General features: G+C 35.3%; 1 protein-coding gene across 1 annotated transcript in view; it reads right to left on the bottom strand.

Moving 5' to 3' along the window:
• ANO5 (anoctamin 5) overlaps positions 1-22,539 on the bottom strand; it is a 68,717-nt gene that overhangs the window by 15,236 nt on the left and 30,942 nt on the right. Inside the window, exons 7-14 of the mRNA XM_031681083.2 lie at positions 21,169-21,282; positions 17,309-17,424; positions 12,987-13,121; positions 12,547-12,652; positions 12,388-12,448; positions 4,734-4,885; positions 2,457-2,531; positions 624-846 (exon numbers count right to left, since the gene is read on the bottom strand). Of these exons, the coding sequence (XP_031536943.2) occupies positions 624-846; positions 2,457-2,531; positions 4,734-4,885; positions 12,388-12,448; positions 12,547-12,652; positions 12,987-13,121; positions 17,309-17,424; positions 21,169-21,282 (982 nt within the window). The remainder of the gene's footprint in view (positions 1-623; positions 847-2,456; positions 2,532-4,733; positions 4,886-12,387; positions 12,449-12,546; positions 12,653-12,986; positions 13,122-17,308; positions 17,425-21,168; positions 21,283-22,539) is intronic.

The raw sequence follows: 22,539 nt of genomic DNA, 5'->3' as shown, positions 1-22,539 counted from the left end.
TCAGTGTATAGATTTAGAGAGGCGAGAGCCTCTGCAGAGAGTGCTGCCAGAGAAGCTGAGGCTGGAGTCGTCTCTGATAGTATGTCCAACCTGCAGGGGGCCAGACCAGGAGTAACTGTGCCAAGCCGCTCGCCCTGACTCAATCTCCCACTCCACCCAGCACTCCTGCAACTTCCCTCTTCACTTTAGGAGAAATTTTTAAATTTTTGAAAGAAAATAATCCAGGTTCTAAGACATTCAGGAGGACCTGAATGTCATTTTTTTCTCACAATGGTTTTCAAAATCTAAAAACCATATACATGAAATAAAAATTATCTGCGTCTTGAGAAAAGTGAAGATTTTTACTTAGGCTTCAACCAGCCCCATGAAGGGAGAATTAAGGCAAGAATGTTTTTCTTGTTTTGTTTTGTTTTTATTTATTTATTTTTTTAGTTCTTCTTCTTGCTTCCATTATAACACACCTGAAGGTAGCTGCTCAGGGATTCTGAAGCACCGGGCTGCGGGTCAACTTGCAGAGCAAAAGTACCTTAAAATAATGCACTTGCTGGGGGTGATCCAAAATGGACGTACAGCATTGGCAGGAATCCTTTTTCAGAGTAATACTAACCATCTGGCCAGCTTACCCATTTTTGTAATCCAGGCAGATATCTTTTCATAAAAGAAATTCAAGATCAAGATGACAATGAAGTTCAGGCAGGACCCAGTGAGTGAGGTGGTTATCTGCGGAGTGAGGAAACTTTTGACATGCTTCAGGGATGCTTCACTTTCCACGAAGCTAGCGAAGGTGGCAAAGACGGACAGGCGGTACACAATCACCGCTACCATGCACGCGATGACCAGAGACATCTGGGGAAGGGAAGCAAACAACTGCTCACTCTCATCTCTGTAACCCTATCATGCGTGCCTATCTGAAACACTCTTCTCCTCACCTCATGCATTAAGTTTAGCGACTCTATTTTGGAAAGCAAACCAAATCAGTCTCTCTCACCATAGATGGCAGGAAATGAAAACTAGGAAAGTAAAAAGGTGAGAGACAGGCATATAGTAGCAGCTCAGTAAGTCAAAAATAAAAAAATATTCATTGCCCATCCTCTAGGTCCATCCCCTGGAAAAAGCTGGAAAACTAGCCAGCAGGCCAGAGTCTGCCTATGGTCTTACTTGTTCTTGTGTAACCCTTGAGGTAAGAATGTGGGCTTTTTTTTTTTTTCATTTTTAAAAGTTGTAAAGAAAAACAAAGACAATTAAGTACCAGAGACAATCTGTAGTCCACAAAGCCAAAAATATATCTTTTACAGCAAATGTTTGGCAACTTCTGCTCTAGGCTGTAGTTAAACACGTAGTGTACAGATTACTTATTTTCCCAAGAAAAATATGTTTAAAGATTTGATTTCATTTCCCTTCAGAATATTGCCATTAGTCATCTGATATGCCTGGTAGTTTAGATATTTGTATAGATCTGGTATGAATTTTATACCTTCCCATATTGCAAAAAACAAAAAATATTTATATCAATGATTAGAGAATTTTATTCTGAAAGTTGAGGAACTGAATCAAACTGAATGAGTACCAGAAATAAAAGACAGAGTGATTTTCTAGAACCACACTCCAGAATATTTTTCAAAGAGTGTCCCAAACTGATTATTACCCCCTTTTTTTTTTTATCATCTCTTCTAAAATGACTGTTACATCATCTAGGAAAACACAAATTTAACATAGAAAAACGAGTATCTTTTAACAAGAAATGTCCAAGATAAAACATTATGAGACAGTATTGACTGGTGAGATTAAACTATAGTCTACAACTACTAATTATTTATACTTCAACACGCTAACCTCTCAGAGGGTATCATTGCCTCTTTTCCTAAAATTAAAGGTCAACTGTAAGAGGACATAAATCTGTAAAGGGGAAGGCAGGAACCAGATTATGATGATGATGGAGGAATCTATCAGTTAAAGGCATGGAGAAAAACCTGACTGCCTCACAATGGGATATACTGATTAAATTTTCAAGTAGAATTAACATTTTCTTCCATTTGTCTCAGCAAGAGAGTAAACCTTAATAGTATGAAGTTACTTTTCATTTTGTAGAGATATTATAAATGGAGATAAAGATGAATTAATAATTTTTTAAAAACTAACCAAATAGTCTGCAATCAAATTGTTATTCTGTTCTGATTTCAAGTTATCACCAAATGATTGAACAGCTGGAAGGGGGAAAGGCCAGGCGTTAAGATGAAGCACCTCTCTCTCCCCCAACTCCTTTTCCAAGATTCAGTGATGGCACATCCATGTAAATTACAGTTTATCTTATATAAGAGTGCTACTGAAAAAAAAAAAAATACTGTGGAAGGGGATGGAAGAGAGGGACTCCAGAGCCATTGTAGATGAAACTGCTGACATAATCCCAATACAACCTTACATCAAATAGATGATAACAGTTTTTAAAGAACACTTACCCATAACGTCACTGTGGCTCCCGATAAAAAGTACCATGGAATACGATTACATAGAGGCATGTGAGGTTCCATCTCCTGTAATTTTGAAGAAATCACAGCAAAATTCAAAGTCTACCCTTAAAGTTAGGACTCCAAGCAATAGTCAAAATCACAAAGTCCCGTTACAGTAGAAACCTCCCGAGTGGGGTCACTACTGCTCATGGAAAGTAACGGCTCCTTACTTCTAAGCAGAAATCTGTAGGGCTCTTAGATGAGACATTTTACAAATTATATGAGATAGACAAGATACACACTGTTTCCTGAGTGTTGAAATAGAGTGGTATTCAGGGTGAGGTAGACAGGAAAGCAAACTCAACCTGAGGGCTGCTGTAATTGCTCTGCGTGATATTAAATAGGGTGCCTTATTTACAGTTACAGTATTAATTGTCTTCTTCCACAGTTCAGGGGCCCAGACTTTTCCACCATTATGTTTTTTAAATCATTAATGAAAGATACTAGCCATATCAGCTGATATTTTTAGCTATCTCAAGAGGCAGAGCTATCCCTCTCTGCAAATACTGCCATACAGTAAAAAAAGCTGTCAGCAGAAATCATGTAATTCTATCTAACACATAAGATTTTATATTTTCACAATCTTAAAGATTTTCAGAAAGAACTGAATGCTAACAGCCCCCAGATACGTGTGCATACATGTGATTATGCACATGTGTGTGCATGTGTGTATCCAGTGTATGTGTGTTCGTGTGCCTGAGCATATTTGTATGTGCATGTGTGTGTGTCCATGCATGCGTGTGTGTGTTCCCAGTAGACTCAAATGTAAAGTTCTGGTTGTGCTTAACCACTGAGGGAACACTGCAACAAAGTGAAAAACAAAACAAAACAACAAACAAAAAACACCCTCATTTTCAAAACCATTACAGCTAAGTGAAGTAGATGATTCACAGTGAATCAATACATACTGTCCTTCAACTGGTTTCAAATGTAAGGGGGGGGAGGGTATAGTTCAACGGTAGGGGGGAGGGTTTAGCTCAAGCGGTAGAGCGGATGCTTAGCAAGCATGAAGTCCTAGGTTCAGTCCCTGGTACCTCCTCTAAAGTAAATAAATAAAATAAAATAACCTAATTACCTCCCCCCACAAAAAAACAAAAAAAAACAAAAATAAACAAATGTAAACATTCAGTACAGATTGTCTTTAGGTCAATAATTTTTGGCAAAGCCAATAGGCCTGCTTTTATTTTCTTTTTTATCCCATTAAGTATGAATAGATAGAAGTCATTATTATGATAATCTCTTTTAATATATTTTAATTACTTTCAAATTGCCACCCAAGTTGTTAATGTATTTTCTGAAGTGATTTTTCTCTTTATTTCATTTACTGAATTTTTTTTAGAATGTATCAATGCAATTTAATAAATGTTTAGTGGATGTCTAAACTGTGAAAAGAATTCTAAGTATTATAGACAAGAATAGTATCCTGAACAGAGTAGGAAATTCTACTGAAGAGACTTTTAGAGACATATTCTATTCTCCGTCTAATAGCGTCAGGTAACATGGCGATTATAGTTAACAGGAAGGTAGAAACTCCAAGAATATGTGGCCAAGAGTCTGCAAAGTACCTTCTATTTTCACATGAAAAACAAAAAACAAAAAACAAAAAACGAGGTGCCAAGAAATCAAATAACTCACAATATACAGCTAGTTTGCCAGTTATCCCCAAATCTAGACTTTCCTTCTCAGACACCAGTGTGATGATGTTTCCATTACGAACAATTAGAATGGACTAGGTGAATAAACATTTGTCTAATAAAGTGACCACTCATAAGCCCACTACCTTAATACTACTTTTATGTATTAACTTAGTATATGTATTTCCATGCATATATATTTACATGCAAAGCCAACAGCACACACACTATTTTTCACTTCATTTGATTTCACTTAGTAGTAAGACTATGTATTTCATGATACGATGACTTGAATTTGCTTCAAAATAATATAGTGGCAGGGAGCGGTAGGTGTATAAATGAAGAAACACTGTCCATGAGTTAATATTAATTGAAGCTGGGTGATGGCTCCACCCTGGGGCCTATTTGACATTTCTACCTACTTTTGCATGTGTTTGAAATGTATATTAGAAGCAAGTAAAAAAAGCTTTTATGATTTATATGTTGGAGAACATTTTAAAGGCAAATTAAAATACACATCATTATTAGAGAAGCCACTTGCAGCAGTGTGTTCACTGGAACATCTGCTGCCCATTTCAGCTTCCCGATCTACCTTAGTCACTGTGTTCATCTTCCTGTGCGTGCACATGGCTTCAAACTCAGGTCTCAGCTGAAGCTGCTGCTGTTCCTCTTCAAAGTCCACCAGGTCCCATTCATATTCCAGTCTGGCTTGTCGCTGTTTCCAAAACTCCAAAAACAATGTGACTGCGGGCAAAGAAATGTATAAAAACAAACACAATAAAGAGATGGAGAAACAAATGAAGAACAAAAATAACAGGATTTTTCTTTACTTTAAAAAATCATATTGGCTGCACAATGGTTCTTCTGTCACTATTATGTTTGATGATAAAATTACAAAATTATTAATTTTAGCTAAATACTACGTAATAGTGTTGACATAACTCACATATACATATAAGTACAAATGAGTTTCTTAGACAACAGTCCATGCAATAATTTTTTTTCAGGATCATTGCTCTCTTTCTTCATTCAGATAATCTGAAGAAATATTTAAACTTGACCCTTTACTAATACCTAGATTTTGTCTGCCTGACTTTTACTGAAATCATACAAGCAAATGTACCACTTTCTCAGGCTTAGAAAAATTAAAGGAAAACATAAGAGCCATTTCACAGCACAGCATGTCTCTTTCTCTGTTTCTCTTCCTGTCTCTCTCCCTCTCTGTCTCTCTCTCTATATATGTACAATATATAATATTATATATAGTATAAATATAACATATACGATTTTTTAAAAACTTTCACTTTGAGATCCTGATTTCAATTATTTTGGGTAAACACCCAGACGTGAGATTGCTGGATCACATGGCAGTTCTATTTTAATTTTTGAGGAACTTCCACACCGTTTTCAAGCTGCACCATTTAGCAATCCCACCAATAGTATGCAAAAGTTCATTATAACTCTCCACATCCCCATCAACACCTGTCTTCTGTTATTTTAGTAATAGCCATCCTGACAGATGTGAGATGACATCTCATTGTGGTTTGATTTGCATTTCCCTGATAGCTAATGACATCAAGCACTTTTTCATATACCTGTTATCCATTTGCATAACTTCTTTGGAGGAATGTCTATTCAAGTCCTGTGCCCAGTTTTCAATCAGGTTATCAGTTTTTTCTTTTACTATAGAGCTACAGGAGTTCCTGATATATTTTGGAGATTAACCCCTTATGAGATACATGGTTTGCAAATATTTTCTGCCATTCCATGGGTTGGCTTTTCACTCTGACTGTTGTCTCTGCTGTGAAGAAGCATTTTAGTTTGATATAGTCTGGCTTCTTTGTTGCTGTTGTTGCCTCAGCTTTGGTGTCATATGCATGAAATCATTGCCAAGGCCAATGTCATAAAGAATTTCTATTTTCTTGTAGGAGTTTTATAGATTCAGTTCTCATATTTCTCTTTAATCCATTTTGAGTTTATTTTTGTGATGATGTACGGTAAGGATCCAATTTCACTCTTTTGCAAGTCAACATTCAGTTTTCCCAGCACCCTTCGTTGAAGAGACTGTTCTCTCCCCATTGTGTTTTCTTGGAAATTCCGTTGCAGATTAGTTAACCATATATGTGTGGATTTATTTCTGGACTTCATTCTGTTTCATTGGTGCGTATGCCTACCTTTACGCCAGTACTGTACTGTTTTGAGTACCGCAGCAAACAAACAAACAGTTCCTAACTGGCTTTCTCCCCAGGACTAAATGTAAAGGCAACAGACACAAATGCCCATCTTCCAATCTCTCCCTGAAAGAAATCTATTTGCTTACTTTAAAAGCTGATGCCTGAGGGTCCAGCTTCCAAACAGCCTGCATCTAGGTGCTGACTGAGATCTTCCCTTTTGGGACACAAACAGGTGTTGGCACAACCCAAATACTAGGAGCCACTAAGAACAAAGAAGGAAGCTTGTACAATCAAAGGCCACACTTTCAAGGCTGGAAGAGGTAGCTGTTTTATCTAATGCACTGAAATCAACACAGAGAGGCAAGGTAAATGAAGAAACAGAGGAATATGTTCCAAATAAAAGATAAACCTCAGAAAAAGACCTTAATGAAATGGAGGTAAGTGATTTAGCTGAGAAAGAGTTCAATTAATGGTCACTAAGATGCTTACCAAGGTCAGGAGAACAATGCATGAACAAAGTGAGAATCTGAACAAAGAGACAGATAATATAAGAAAGTAGTAAACAGAAATCATAGAGCTGAATAGAATTGTTATATTGTAAATTCAATAGAAGGGTTTGACAGCATACCAGATAAAGTGAAGAAAGAATCTGCAAATTCCAAGTAAGAGAGGTAGAAATCATCCAGGCAGCAAAATTAATAAAATGAAAATGAAAAACGAGAGGAAAAAAAATGAAGTTAGCTTAAGGGAGTTATGGGATCATATGAAGTGGACAAACATTTGCATAATACAGATCCCAGAAGGAGAAGCAAGAGAGACATTCATCCAACAGCAGCAGAACATATTTTCTTTTAAATGCACATGAAACGTTCTCCAGGAAAAGATCATATATTAACACTACAAAACAAGTCTTAATAAATTTAAAAAGTCTGAAATTGTATCAGGCATCTTTTCTGACCACAATGGTATGAAAGTAGAAATCAATTATAAGAAAAATGAAAACCAGAAAATTCGCAAATATGCGGAGACTAAAGGATATATTACTGAACAAACAATGAGTCTAAGAAAAGTCAAATGAGAAATCAAAAAATATCTTCAGACAAATGAAAACTGTAAATACAATATAAAATTGTGAGATGGAGCAGAAGCAGTTCTAGGAAGAAGTTTATAGTGATAAATGCCTATCACATCAACAAAATAAATGATTAAAACATATAATCATCTCAACAGTTGCAGAAAAAGCATTTGACAGAATTCAGCATCCATCATGATAAAAACTCTCATCAATATGGGTATAGAGGAAATGTATCTCAACATAATAATGGCCATATATGACAAGCTCACAGTTACCATCATACTCAATGGTGAAAAGCTGAAAGCTTTTCCTTTTTGATTAGGGAAAAGACAAGAATGCCCATTCTTGCCACTTCTGTTCAATAGAATACTGGAAGTCCTAGCCACAGCAATTAGTCAAGTAAAAGAAATAAAAGACATATAAATTGAAAAGAAGTACAACTGTCTCTATTTACAGATATCCTTAAATTACAAAGAAAATCCTAATGATTCCACCAAAAAACTGTAAGAACTAACAAACAAATTCAGTAAAGTTCCAGGATAAAAAAAATACAAAAATCAGTTGTGTTTCTATATGCTAACCACTTACTATCAAAAAGAGAAATTAATAAAAAATCCCATTTACAATAGCATCAAAAAGAATAAAATATCTAGAAGTAAATTTAATCAAGGTGGTAAAAGATATGTAAACTATATACTGTATACTACAAGACATTGAGAAAGAAGTTGAAGAAGACACAAGTAAGTAGAAAGGTGGTCCATGCTCATGAACTGGAGGAATTAATATTATAAAAACATCCATGCTACCCCAGCAATCTCCAGATTCACTGCAATCCCTATCAAAATTCCAATGGTAATTTTTACAGAAATAAAGGAAACAATCCTAAAATTTGTATGGGGCCATGAAAGACTCCAAATAGCCAAAACAATCTTGAGAAAGAACAAAGCAGTAAGCATCATACTCCTGATTTCAAACTGTACTACAAAATTATAGTAATCAAAATAGTATGGTACTGGCATAAAAATAAACATATAGACCTAGGGAACACACTCAAAAGCCCAGAAATAACCCTACGTATTACAGTCAACTAATATTTGACAAAGGATTCAAGAATAATCTGTGGGGAAAGAATAGTTTCTTCTATAGATGGTTTTGGGAAAACTGGATATTGGTTTACAAAGAGCAAAACTGAAAAAAGGGAACCGCTGTGTACTATTGTTGGGAATGTAAATTGGTATAGCCACTATGGAGAACAGTATGAAGACTCTTCAAAAATTAAAAGTAGAACTACAATATGACCCAGCAATTCCATTTTTAGGTATACATACAAAGGAAACAAAATCACTATCTTGAAGTGGTATCTTCACTCCCATGTTCACTGTGGCGTTATTTATAATAGCCAAACCATGTAAACAACCTAAGTGCTCTTCAGTGGGTGTACGGATAAAGAAAATGTGGCATACAGGAGGCACATTAAAAGATGTTCAACATCACTACTCATCAGAGAAATAGAAATTAAGACCACAATGAGGTATCATCTCACACATGTCAGAATGACTATCATCAAAAGGACCACAAATAACAACTGTTGGTGAGGATGTGGAGGAAAGGGAACTCTCATATACTGTTGGTGAGGATGTAAATTGGTGCAGCCACTATGGAAAACAGCATGGAGGATTCTCAAAAGACTAAAAGTAGAACTACCATATGATCCATCAATTCCACCCTGAGTATATATCTGAAAAAAACCAAAAATACTAACTCAGAAAGATCCATGTGCCCAATGTTCATAGCAGTGTTATTTACAATTGCCAAGATATGGAAGCACCCTAAGTGTCCCTCAACAGATAAATGGGTAAAGAAGATGTAGTGTATATACACAGTAGAATACTATTCAGTCATAAAAAACAATGAAATTTTACCATTTGCAGCAACATAGATGGACTTGGAGGGTATTATGCTAAATGAAATAACTCAGACAAAGTATTATATTACTTGTATGTGGACTCTAAAAAACACAACATACTAGTGAATGTAACAAAAAGAAACAGACTCACAGATATAGAGAACAAACAAGTGGTTACCGGTGGGGAGAGAGAAGGCGGAGGGGCAGTATAAGGGTAGGGGGATTAAGAAGCACAAACCACTATGTATAGAATAAGCTACTAGGATATATTGTACAACACAGGGAATATAGCCAATAGTCTATAATAACTATAAATGGAGTCTATAACCTTTAAAAAATGTGAATCACTATATTGTATACCTGTAACATATAATATTGTACATCAACTATAATTCAATTTTAAAAAAGGAAATCTATAGCAATTAAAAACATGAAGGTAAAATTAATTATAATTTATAGTTACATGATAAAATTTCACCAAAAAAAGAAAATGAGGCACATGTATACAACAGAATATTATTCAGCCAAAAAATGATGAAAATCCTGCTTTTTGTGACAGCAAGAATAGACCTTGAGGGTATTGTGCAGAATGAGATAAGTCATACAGAGTAAGACAAATATTGTATGATCTCATTTATATGTGGAATCTAAAAAAAAGAAAAAATCAAAGTTGTAGAAACTATATAGATCAGTGGTTGCCAGAGGCAGGATTGTGTGTGGGGGGGAAATGGGTGAAAATGGTTAAAAAGGTACAAATTTCTAATTACAAGATTAATAAATTTGGTGGATATAATGTACAGCATGGTTTACATGCTGTTAAAAATACTGTGTTGTACATCTGAAAATTGCAATGGCTCTTAAGTGATCTTAGGACAAGGAAAAAATTGTAACTATGTGACATAATGGATGTTAACCAAATTTATTATAGTAATCGTTTTGAAATATATACATACATCAAATCATTATGTTGTACATCCTAAACTAATAAAATGTTTTATATCAAATACATCTCAATAAAACTGGCAGGATTGGAAGTGACCTAAATGTCCAACAACTGAGAACTGGTTCGATAAAAGTGTGATAAATTCATAAAAGGCAATCCTATTCAGTCATAAATAGGCATATACACACCCATACACCCATCCATATATTCATTGCTATGGAAGAAGTCCCATCACTCATTGGGATAAACTATGTATATAGTATCACATCATTTACGTAAAAAAAAATTTGGGCACACATGCCTACATATATAGAAAAAAAGATTCTGAAAAATCATGGTCAAAATGATGATTCTATTTTTGGTCATTTTAACACTCTTCTTCACACTTCTACACACTGCTTGAATTTCCTATGATGGGTATGTATTTTCATTATAAATAAACCAAAAAGTTAAAAAGAAGAAGCATTTCCTATCCTCAGTACAAACCAAAGTATGCATTATGTTCAGGTCTCAACCCTTTGGACATTCCCTTAGTCTACAGTATTTTTTCTCCATATCTACTCTGCCTTTGATTCAGCTTACTTGTTTATTAATAGTTGTACTAAAACAAATACCTTTGCAGTTCTGTTTCCATAGAATTTCACTAAGATCTTCAAAAACTAAAGCTAAACCAGTAATTCACTGCTACAATAAACTTTTCTATGAGAACCAACTCTAAGATTGTTTACTAAGTCTGTGTGTCTGTTTCCAGGGAAAGGGGGTGGGAAGGGATACATTTAGGAGTTTGAGATTTACAAATGTTAGCCACTACATATAACAATAGATTTTTAAAAAAGTTTATTTTGTATAGCACAGGGAACTACATTCAATATCTTGTAATAAACTTTAATGGAAAAATACGAAAACGAATATATGTATATATATGCATGAATGGGATATTGTGTTGTACACCATAAACTGACACATTGTAATTGTCTGTACTTCAATAAAAAAAGAGAAGAAAAAGAAAAAAAAAAAAAAAGAACTGATGGCAGCACCTCTTCAAGAAGCAGTGCTGCGGGTGTTCCAGTGTGGCTGCTCCTCTATACGCTATCCAACGTAAGGATGGTGCCGGTGTACAATCTCTCAATGGAAACAACTGAAAACTATTACGTTTGTTGTAATTTGTGAACCTATCACCCACTTCTGATTCCAGGAAATGACAGAGGCAGGATTTGGCAGCCACATGATGGAGATGTCCATACACTAACTTAACCAGGGGAGGTTGCTGGAGAATTGTTGTCCCCTGCTCTCTCTTTGAATCGGGGGCCATTCTCCTCTGACCAGTAAATCCCTCTGCTTCATGCACACACCCTGACAAATTCTGCTGTCCTTTTGCCTGGGTCAAGCGACTCTTGTTCTCTTGCCCAGTTTTTAAGGTCACATATTTGTGTTTGTTTAAGACTTTCTGTTAATTGGAATGAAAAAAAGGCTATCTTTTCCCAGAGCCCCTCAAATTTTGAGACATGCTTTAGAAGTCTTCAGGCCTCCTCTTGCTGGGTTACTCTTACAGAAAATCTTTTCCTCACTGATGGCAAGAACAACTTCATGATACCTCTACTTCCCATGTGATACAGAGGACACGAATTACTGGGACTTTTCCAAAGTTAGGGGGAATTCCACTTTATGTGGAAGATTTTTACCAAATGGAACTGAACTGGAAGCTGGAACTAGAATTTGACACAGGGAATTTAAACTCAAACATTAATTTATTAGCGCTCAACAGTTTTTGAGTCTTGTTCCAGTTTGTATCCATGACTCAGTAACCTCCAGCCCCCAAATATCTGTTTATTTCCTCCTGAATTAAGCACTTATTGAGCCTGTTTTTCCCATAAGGCAAAGAGACAGTGTGAGCTGAATACATATGAAGTTTCAAAAATTATAGCGTTTTTCAGAGAAATGAGCAGATGATTAACGGAGACCTTTCTGGACCAAGAACCAAGGACTAAAGACCACTGATGTAGACTCCATCCATATACTGATGCTAGAAAAAACACAAAGATGTAAAGTGACCTTTGATGTATAAGGTATGCCATCTGTATGTGTTATACAGATGGCCCTATGACACATAACATGGAGAAAGCTGTTTTTATCTGACTATTTACTCACCCCAAATTCCCATGAATATTGCAAAGAACACCGTTGACTCATTGTCAAATAAATGAGAGACCTGTAAAACAACAACATCACAAAGAGTGCTGAGTTTCAAGTGCAATACAAATAGTGGGAAATTGAAAGTCATTTCAACATACCATGATACATACATACCTTCGAAGCCAAACACGTAGAATTTAGTCTCCAAAAGTCACACACATGATCACAGAGGGGGCACATGATAATCTGACCTCCAATATTAGGGTCACAGATCTCAGTGCTGCAGAGGGAAGAACAAAGTTATTTTTAAAGTGATGTGTGTGATGAAAATCCAAAGATGTTCTTATCAGAACAACTTTACACGGCAGAAGGGGCAATGAAGCAGCTTTTTTACAGGTCAAGTCATGCTTCAAGGAGCAGAATCTTTAAAGCCTATTTTTAAAAACAGATTTTCCATAAAGCACCAAGTAAGGGGCAGCTGCTATGTTTGGGTCTTGCTCAGAAATATCAATTGTCTGCTGCCACAGGAAACATTCTGACACAAATTCCAGAAAAATAATAACAGCAGATTCAGTTACCATATTTCTCTATTTGGGCAACTCAGTTGCACTTACCTGCTTGAGCTATCATGCATCGATAATAAGCCATAAATAAAACAAGCTAAGCCAACTACAGCTGCAAAAAACAGCATTTCTGTGTAAAATCCAAGAAAGACAAAATAGATGCCAATTTTTTCTCCATAATAATCCCTGTGAAAGAGGGTAAAAACAGAATCAGTAAAAACAGAATCAGAATCTCAAGAATGATATAATCCAGAGTCTTGATTTTGCATTCAGACAAGTCTGTAGTCTAATTTTGGCTCCCCTGCTTTCTAGCCATGTAATTTTGCTGAAGTTACTATGCTTTCTAAACTTTAGTTTCCACATCATAAAATGCAGGATGATGCTCAGCCACAGAATTGGTGTCAGGATTACAAACGACAACAATATAAATAGGAAGCCAACTGAGTGGAAGTTAAGTTTTATTTTTGAAATAGGGTGATTTGAAAAGCTTTTAAATTTTAAGGAGACTTTAATAAAGTGTGGAACAGTCTGCAGTGTAACTTCTAGCTGTTAACAAATCGAAATCAAACAATCTGCACATGGACTTTCGCTGAGGAACAATAGTTTAGTAACTGGCACATGGTACAAGTGAGACCACACTGTGTTAATCCAGTATTTCACTACTCAGCCATGTCCTACCTGCAAATACTGCAGCCCTTCGCCCCATCTCTTGCTTCATTTCCTTCCGGTACCTTCGAGGGTCCTCAGATGTGTCTGTCTATGCTAGGAATATCTTTGGGGCACAGCCTTTAACACTGTCTCCAGGCCACTGCGTAAGGATCTCAGCTCTTCCAAGCCAATGATGCTCATCTTTCTGAGGAGGAGTTCCCCTTTCCCGCTCTGAGTTTCGTTAGTCACTGAACCCCATCCCATCCCGCATCCCAGAAGGTAAATTCTCTTAGAGGAATTTTTTTTTTTCAGTCAAATTGACTAGGGTATAATTCACATACAAATAAAGTACACCTGACTTAAGTGTACAGTTCGATAAATTTAAATACACACACTCGTAACCACCTCCAGGATCAACAGACTGAGAATTTCCATCATCTCAAAAAATTTCCTTGTATCCCTCTGTTATTAACCCCTTCCTCAACATCCAGATCTGGCAACCACTACTTTGATTTTGGTCCTTATAAGTTTTGCTTTTTCCAAAATAATGTTTTATAAATGGAAACATAAGAGTATATAGCTTTTCGTGGCCTGCCTCTTCTCTTTAGCATAATGCTTTTAAGATTCATCCCTTGATGTTGTATGCATTAGTAATTTATTTATAGGAAAAAATCCATTGTATGAATGCATAATAATTTGTTTAAGTCACTCACTAGTTGATAGACATTTAATTGTTCCCAGCTTTTTATTACGAGTTAAGCTGCTACGAACATTCAAATAATGGCATTTCAGTGGACAGAAGCTTCATTTTTCCTAAGTAAAGGCTTAGAAGTGGAATTGCTGGGTCATATAGAAAGTGCATATTTACCTTTATAAGAAACTGTCAAAACTGTTTTTCGTAAAGTTGCTATACCATTTTGCATTCCCACCAGCAATGTTTGAGATTTCAAGTTGCTCCACATCCCTGACAGCATCTATTGTTGCCAGTTATTTAGACTGTAGCTATTCTAGTGGGTGTGTAGTGGTATTTCAATGAACTTTTAATTTTTATTACCCTATGGAATAAAAATGTTGGGCATCTTTGATTAAGTATTGGCCACCCATCCTTTATATTCTTACGTCCATTTTTAATTTTGTCTTGTTATTGAGTTGTAAGAGTTCTTTAAGTTTTCTAGGTAAGAGTCCTTCACTGATACGTGTGTTGCAAGTAGTTTCTCCAACCTGTTTTTTATTTTTTGTAACAGTGCCTTTTGAAAAAGTATACATTTTTAATTTTGATGAAGTCAAATTTATACATTTTTTAAATTGTGCTTTTTGCATCTCATCTGAAAAGTCCATGCCTAATTCCAGATCACATGCATTTTTCTCCTGCTAACACTCTGCTAGAAGTTTTGTACCTGTAGCCCTTATAATTAGTTCTCTCATCCATTTCAAGTTAATTTAAATTTTAGAACAGAAAAGGATCAAGATTCATGTTTTTCATGTGGATATCCATTTGTTCTAGCACCATTTGTTGAAAGGACCATCCTTTTCCCAATTAATGACCAGGTACATCTGTTGAAAATCAATTGACCATGTATGTGTGGATCTATTTCTGGACTCTCCTTTTATTAAATCTTTTTCTTTGAAAGTAATTTCAAATATACAGTAAAGTTGCAATAATAATTCAAATAATATCCACATACACTTTATTTTATTGTAAAATTATTGTTCCATTTGCAATTCTCTCTCTACCTGTATTTCTCTTTATATGTATACATACACACAGACACACTGGTATCTTTTTCTGAACCATCTGCAAGGAAGTTGGTTGAATATGTATGCCATGATCCTTTACTCTTAAATACTCCAATGTCTGTATATAAGAATAAGGATATTACCTAACATAATCACTGAAAAGAAACCTTAGGGATAATAGTTGTTTTCTGCAATTGCTCCCTCTGTGATAACATAGAATTTTCCATTTGCCTTTTTTGTTACCCAACTTTACACCTAGTTATCAATTGTTTACATTAAAAATTGTTAAAATTTAAGTTTTTAAACTCTCACTACTGAAATGGAAGAGCAGTGTAATTTGCTATAAATGGAAAGCTATAATTATATGATGCAAATTTTTAAAAACTTACTAAATTTAAGCTAGACACTGTTATCTGATGAAATATCTGAGCTTCCACTTTGCTATAAAAGAAAATCAGCAAGTGTTAAGAAGGTCCTATCCAAAGATGTATATCAAGAATTACAAATATACATCTTTTGTGAATATTTATAGCAGAAACACATGTAGACAGTTAAAATACTCTTAACATATTTTGAACAATGTAAAACATGTAAACTTTCATTCTGACAACTTTACTTCTTTGAAAATATACTGTGAAATATTCTCCAAGGGCACAATATCTGCGAATGTTCTTAACAGCACTGACTGCAATAATGAAAACTTTGGAACAGCCCAATCTTTTTCAATAGAAAAATGGACAAGTGAATTATGCAAAATTTACAGTATGGCACTCTGTGTTCTATTAAAAAGCACAAGATAGATCTGTGTGTACTCACAGGGAAGTGTACCAACAATACATTATTTAGTGAAAAAGGGAAATCTCAGCAAAAAAGTAAGTAAAAATGCCATTGCTCCAGAAAAAAAGCTGTGTATGTATTTTATTATGCATGCACATAAAAATGACTCAATGGCCATTACCAAATCAAGAATAGTTACCTCTGTGGAGTTCAATAGTGGTGGAATTTCACTTAAAACTTTGCACATCTCTTTATTGCTTAGAATTTTTTTAGGCTACTTTTATAACTTAACAAATTAAATGACCATTATTCAGGACAATTAAAGCATCTATCCAATGAAGAGTTCATATAATGATTTATAAAAAGCACCGGTTTATATGCTAAGTGCTTTTTATTTTTTCTCAAAAATTTCCCCTTAGATGTCTTAAAGAAAACTATTGAGATAACATTTCAGTTGATTTGGATGTATGCAGCCAAATTAGTCTCCAAAAAGGATACTGTGATGCTGTGCAAGCACAGTAGTAAAAGCATAAAGCACTGAGTGAAAATACTGCCCATAGCAACTACGGCTCTGTAATCTGATTGTTTCTTTATTGAAACCATTGCAGGAATCTCCTAACATCCTGTAGTATTGTCATGGTTCAAAGCAAGAATGTGAAACCATAATGTTCTTGCACAGCTAATGAAATTGTCTAAAGAACTGAGATCATAGAACAATTGTCTTCACAGCTTTCTGAGATCAACATATACACACAAACATCCATCCATGACCTTTCTATTATCTTCTAAATTCCTGGACTCAAAGAAAAACATAGAATAACTAATGTGTGTTAAACACTAAGTGCTAGCCCCATGATAAAAATATGCATATATCATTTAATTATCAAATAACCCCACAAGGAAAGTACTACTGTCATTTTCATTTTACAGGTGAGCTTCATAAAGGTAACTTGACCATGTTTAGAGGCTTCTAACCTGGATTTGAACCCAATCTCTAAACCATTCAGCTATCTCTGCACAGTGGTTAAGAGCATTCTAGCAACAGAATTTGCCCACAAACAAATGACTAAATGATAGCATAGATACAAAACTGGAAAGATGGGAACTATCATGGGTGAAAATAACGGTAAAAAGAATAGAATATGATGCCATTGTGAATAAAAATCACATAATCAAGTTTTAATTGGTTTGATCCTGTGTAAGAAACTTACTTAATCAAATGAAAAGGTTGCTCCTTGTAAAAATAGGAAAGCCGAGCCCAGTTCTGGTGAAGTATGTACCTTTCATTTGCAGGATTAGAAGGTTCTGATGGCTTCCAATATTGACCCTGCAGAAGAAGTGCAAGAAGTACTGAATGGCAAAGCAAAAGACAAAGGTGACTGAAGGAATGCTGCTTGTATAAGAGGGCTAGTGAATAAGGTAGAGGCTGTCTTTCACTTCTTGATGTGGATTTTCGTATTTCATTCATGTAAATTATCTACGACACTCTACAACAAATACAAATAACAGTGATTTATTTATTAAATCCTCACATCCAGCTACCTAAGAACACAAGTTAAAGCCAGAGACTTTGGCTTTTCTCACTTCACCCCTTTCATGTCTACTCAGATTTCAAAAGTCACAGCTCAGGAATTCACACAACCACATTACTGGCTGGGACATTGGAAATAGGCTGACGCTTTTATTCTATAGACGGAAAAAACTAAACTCCATGCAAAGTTGAGTAAATGATCTTCAAAGTCACACTGCTATGACTGGAATCTCCTCTAGGGAACCTGTCTTGTCCTGACTGGCCCTCCCTGATACCAGTTTCCCAAAGAACTTAAAATACATACAATAATATTAGCACTTTAGAGATTCAGGATTGTTTCACACATAAGTTCTTTCCTAATTGTTAGGTTCTGAATAGCTTTATTAATATCCCTTCGGGGCCTAGCAGAGTACTGTCTACACATAGCTGCTCAGTATTTTCTTTTTAACTGTTGGCTTAGACAAGTAAATTGCTGAAGACAACAATAAATAAATATCCAATTTAAAATTAAGCACCAAGAACATAAGCAAAACATTCCGATATAAATTGTAGCAATGTACTCCTAGGGCAGTCTACCAAGGCAATAGAAATAAAATAAAAACTAAACAAATGGAACCTAATTAAATGTATAAGCTTTTGCACAGCAAAGGAAACCATAAATAAAATGAAAAGACACCTACAGAATTGGAGAAAATATTTGTAAATAATGTGACTGACAAGGGCTTAACTTCCAGAATATACAAACAGCTCATATAACTCAAAAACAAAAAAACAATCAAAAAATGGTAGGAGACTCAAACAAACATTTCTCCAATGAAGACATACAAATGGCCAATCAGCACATGAAAAAATGCTCAATATTGTTAATTATCAGAGAAATGCAAATCAAAACTACAATGAGGTATCACACCAGTCAGAATGGCCATCATTAAAAAGTCGATTAACAATAAATTCTGGAGGCGGGGTGGAGAAAAGGGAACCCTCCTATACTGTTGGTAGGAATGTAGTTTGGTACAGCCATTATGGAAAACAGTATAGAGATTCCTTAAAAAAGTGAAAATAGACTTACCCTATGATACAGCAATCCCACTCCTGGGCATATAGCTGGAGGAAACTCTAATTTGAAAAGATACATGCACCCCAATGTTCATAGCAGCACTATTTAAAATAGCCTAGACACAGAAGCAACCTAAATGTCTGTTGACAGATGAAGGATAAAGAAGTTGTGAGATATATATGTGTGTATATATATATATATATATATAAAAAAATTAAAATGGAATACTACTCAGCCATAAAAAATAATAAAATAATGCCATTTGCAGCAACATGGATGGACCTGGAAATTGGCATAATAAGTGAAGTAATCCAGAAAGAGAAAGAAAAGTATCATATGATATCACTTATATATGGAATCTAAAAAAAAATGACACAAAACAGAGACAGACTCAAAGACACAGAAAAACACTTACGGTTACCAAAGAGGAAGAGAGTAGGGAGGGATAAATTAGGAGTTTGGGATTTGTAGATACTATTACATATAAAATAGATAAACAACAAGGTCCTACTGTATAACACAGGGAACTATATTCAATACTTTGTAATGATCTATAATGAAAAAGAATATGAAAAAAATACATATGTATAAATGAATCACTATACTGTATACCAGAAATTAATAAATACAACATTGTAAATAGACCATACTTTGATAAAAATGAATAAATAAATAAAATTAAGCACATATGAAAATCTCTATAAGGTATAAGATTTTATATCATCCAGATTCCAGCTTTTGTCTTCTGTAATTAGTCCCACTGAATTTTAAGAAATGAGAAAGAAAGAAAGAAAAAGCAGCCTATTTGGGTATTAAAAAAAAAAAAAAGATTCTTTAAAGCACACAAGGGAGAATCCACTACCTAAATCTGCATTCAGGAGAGAAGAAAGAAAAAAAAAAGTAAAATTAACAGTAAATGATAGCTCTCTCTAGCAACAGCTAAGTAACACTGATTTTCCTGTGAGCATAAAAGACTTCAATGAAAAGCTTGATGTATGGGTTAAAATTGCTGGTGACTGAGGATAGTTTGCCTTCATGACCTGGTAATAGTAAGAAAAGACTCAATGCAACAACAGACAAACCCAAAAATCCTCAAAATCTTCAACAACAAAAAAATAAAAGAATGTGCCCTTTTGTGGAGAAAGATTAGTAAAGAATGTGTTGCAAAGTGTTTATTAACTTGCTATAGATCTCTCTACGTGATCAAAAGCCATGAATCTATAATTCCCTGGAAGTTCTTTTGCTCCAGGGAAAAATGTATGCGTCTGTGTTGGGGGAGGTGGGGGAAGTTTTTCTAACACAAGTTAAATTCACCTGAACTCCCATTGAAAACTGCCACTCATTTTGGAAAATTCTGCTGTATCCTTATAGGAAACATATGAAAGATAATAACTAACCAACGATGAACTGACCTAGAGTCAATTATCACACTGTTGAATAAATACTGACAGAGGGAAGCTGGAAAACAGAGAGATTGGCTTTGGGCTTTTGGAAACTGTGACAGCAACATCATTTTCAGTAACATGGGCAATGATTTAGATGCCACTTGTTTAAATGGAAATACTTGGTTCTTCTATATTCCAAAGGAATGTGTTTCTTGAAAAGAGAGCACCACCAGAAAGTCTTTTATAAAAGTATGGAAGAGTAAAACAGGAACAAAGGAAACCAAAGTTCCAGGAGATGATCTCAGAGTAATTTATATGCATTTAGCCAAATAATACCTACTGACAACAGGAGATGAAATTTAAACACTGAACGTCCGAAAGGAAAAGTTTCCCTCAGAAACTTCCAGAAACTAGGCGGTCTTTTTGTCATGTCAAGTTTGCAGGTTTGGTTTAATGGGTGCATCATATAAAACGCCACTTCTTTCTTGAACTCAGTATTTTTGTCCCAAAGAAACATTCTCCAGAATCTGTCTGAATCTTTTGTTTGGACCAAAGTCCAAAGCTTGTTCTGCAGCTGTATGTATGCTTTATTTCCCAGAAATTCCTAGCCTGTGAGCTTGGATTCATGGCTGTGTTCCAATAATGCCTAACAGAATGCTTTACCTATAATTAAAACCAATTATACATTTAATGAACAAACACATGAATGCATTCAATTTAAGTCCTTTGGAACTTCTGAAGTTTATAAAGAAAGATCTGACGGATTTGGGTAAAATTTCCAAATATTATGATCTAAAATGTTCTTTTAATATAACTGCTATTTTCAATATGGGTTCTAAAGAAAATTCATGTGCAAATGTAATAATTTTTAAATGAATTTCCATTTAAACCCCAAAGTGAAGAGGTATTAACTATATGTGTCAGCATAGTTCTCAGCTGGGACCTAAGGAGTCTGTGGGGACTTTCCCAGAATGCGTGAGATTAAGCAATCTGTCATAAAAGAGGAAGCAAATGGAAGATCCTCCTCCTGACAAGGCAACCTCTGAACATGGGAAAGGGAAAATGGGCTCAGTATTTGAAAACCAAGCATATACTTACATCATGGAGTGGAAAGGCAGATGAATAGGTATTGGAATTTAGTAGTCTTTCAATTCCAAACCTTTTCTTTCCATCTTCAATGCCAAAAGGACACCGTGAGAGAATATAATAAACCTGTAAGGTAAGCATAAAGAGACACACATTTCAGAAATTTATGCTATCCATATTTTTTTTCAATCACCATTTTACAATGTCTACTTTGTCTCAGTGACGATACAGGCTCTGATTACAGAAGGAACCTTCCCCTTGTTTTGGGGGGAAGAAGTAGAGGGTGGGGTCGCGTGGAGTGGCAGGTATCTCAGCTTCTGGGTATTCCTTATTTCCTTGGGGACGGGGGAACGGGTCATAACTTATTGTGCTTTTCCTGTTCCAAGCTCCTCTGGGAGTCCCTTGTGCCAGAATCCATGCTATAATCAGGGTTTCAAGTTGGAGTCTTGTGCAACTAACAGTTCAGTTAAGGGAATATGGAGTAGAATTAATACTTGGCCAAACTGTCTTGAATACCTTTCAATTAATTACTCTGAGGTTTTGTACAGGGCCTTTTCCTGATATCAGAATCTATTAAATCTTAGAGTATTTCTTTTAGCTAACTTGTAATTATAAATTATTCCTCTATCCCTTTGAGATGTATGTAAGTCTTTTTCAAAGCTAAGTAAGACCTCTTGCCAGTTTTACAACTTAAGAGTGTTATTTAGTTTTCCAGAAACCATCTCTTTTCATTGTAAACATCAAGAAAGATTGCATCCCTGTCACCTTATCTCTGTGGGAGTGCAGTCCAAGCACCTGGCTCCAAGTTGTAACCACCTGCATAGGGTTATGAGAAGTTTTACTATTACTATTTTGGATAAAGACAATTAATACAGATAGACACTTCAATTAGCAGTTGAATTTAGGATAAACTACGTGGCAAATAGTGTTGTTAAGTCGAACAGGAGGGTTATCTGTGAATATTCTTTAAGTTATATGGGGAAGGGTGGTTTTTTAAAGTAAGCAGTTTCACAGAACGAGAAGAGTGGGAGATTTCTTTAAATTGCCTCCATTTCTCAGGACTACATAACTCAGGCAAAGCTCAACAGTGTCAGTATTGGTGCAAAATTAGACACAGATCAAAGCAGCAGAATCAAGCCCAGAAGTAGATCTATAAATATCCAGATACTTGAGTTATGACAAAGGTGGAACTGTAAAAACAATATGAAAAGTTGAATATTTTCAATAATTGGTGTAAGTCAAATGACTATACATTTGGGGGAAGAAAGGCCTCCATCTTGCATCATGCACAAAAATTAATTCCAAGTGGAGAGTAGTTCTCAGTGTGATAAGTAAAATAATAAAACTTCTGGAAGACATACAGGAAATTAACTCCATGATCTT

Source organism: Vicugna pacos, chromosome 10 (assembly GCF_048564905.1).
Source record: "Vicugna pacos chromosome 10, VicPac4, whole genome shotgun sequence".
NCBI classification, from domain to species: domain Eukaryota; kingdom Metazoa; phylum Chordata; class Mammalia; order Artiodactyla; family Camelidae; genus Vicugna; species Vicugna pacos.
The sequence above is the reverse complement of the archived record's forward strand: the minus strand, read 5'-3'. Positions and strand labels throughout refer to the sequence as shown.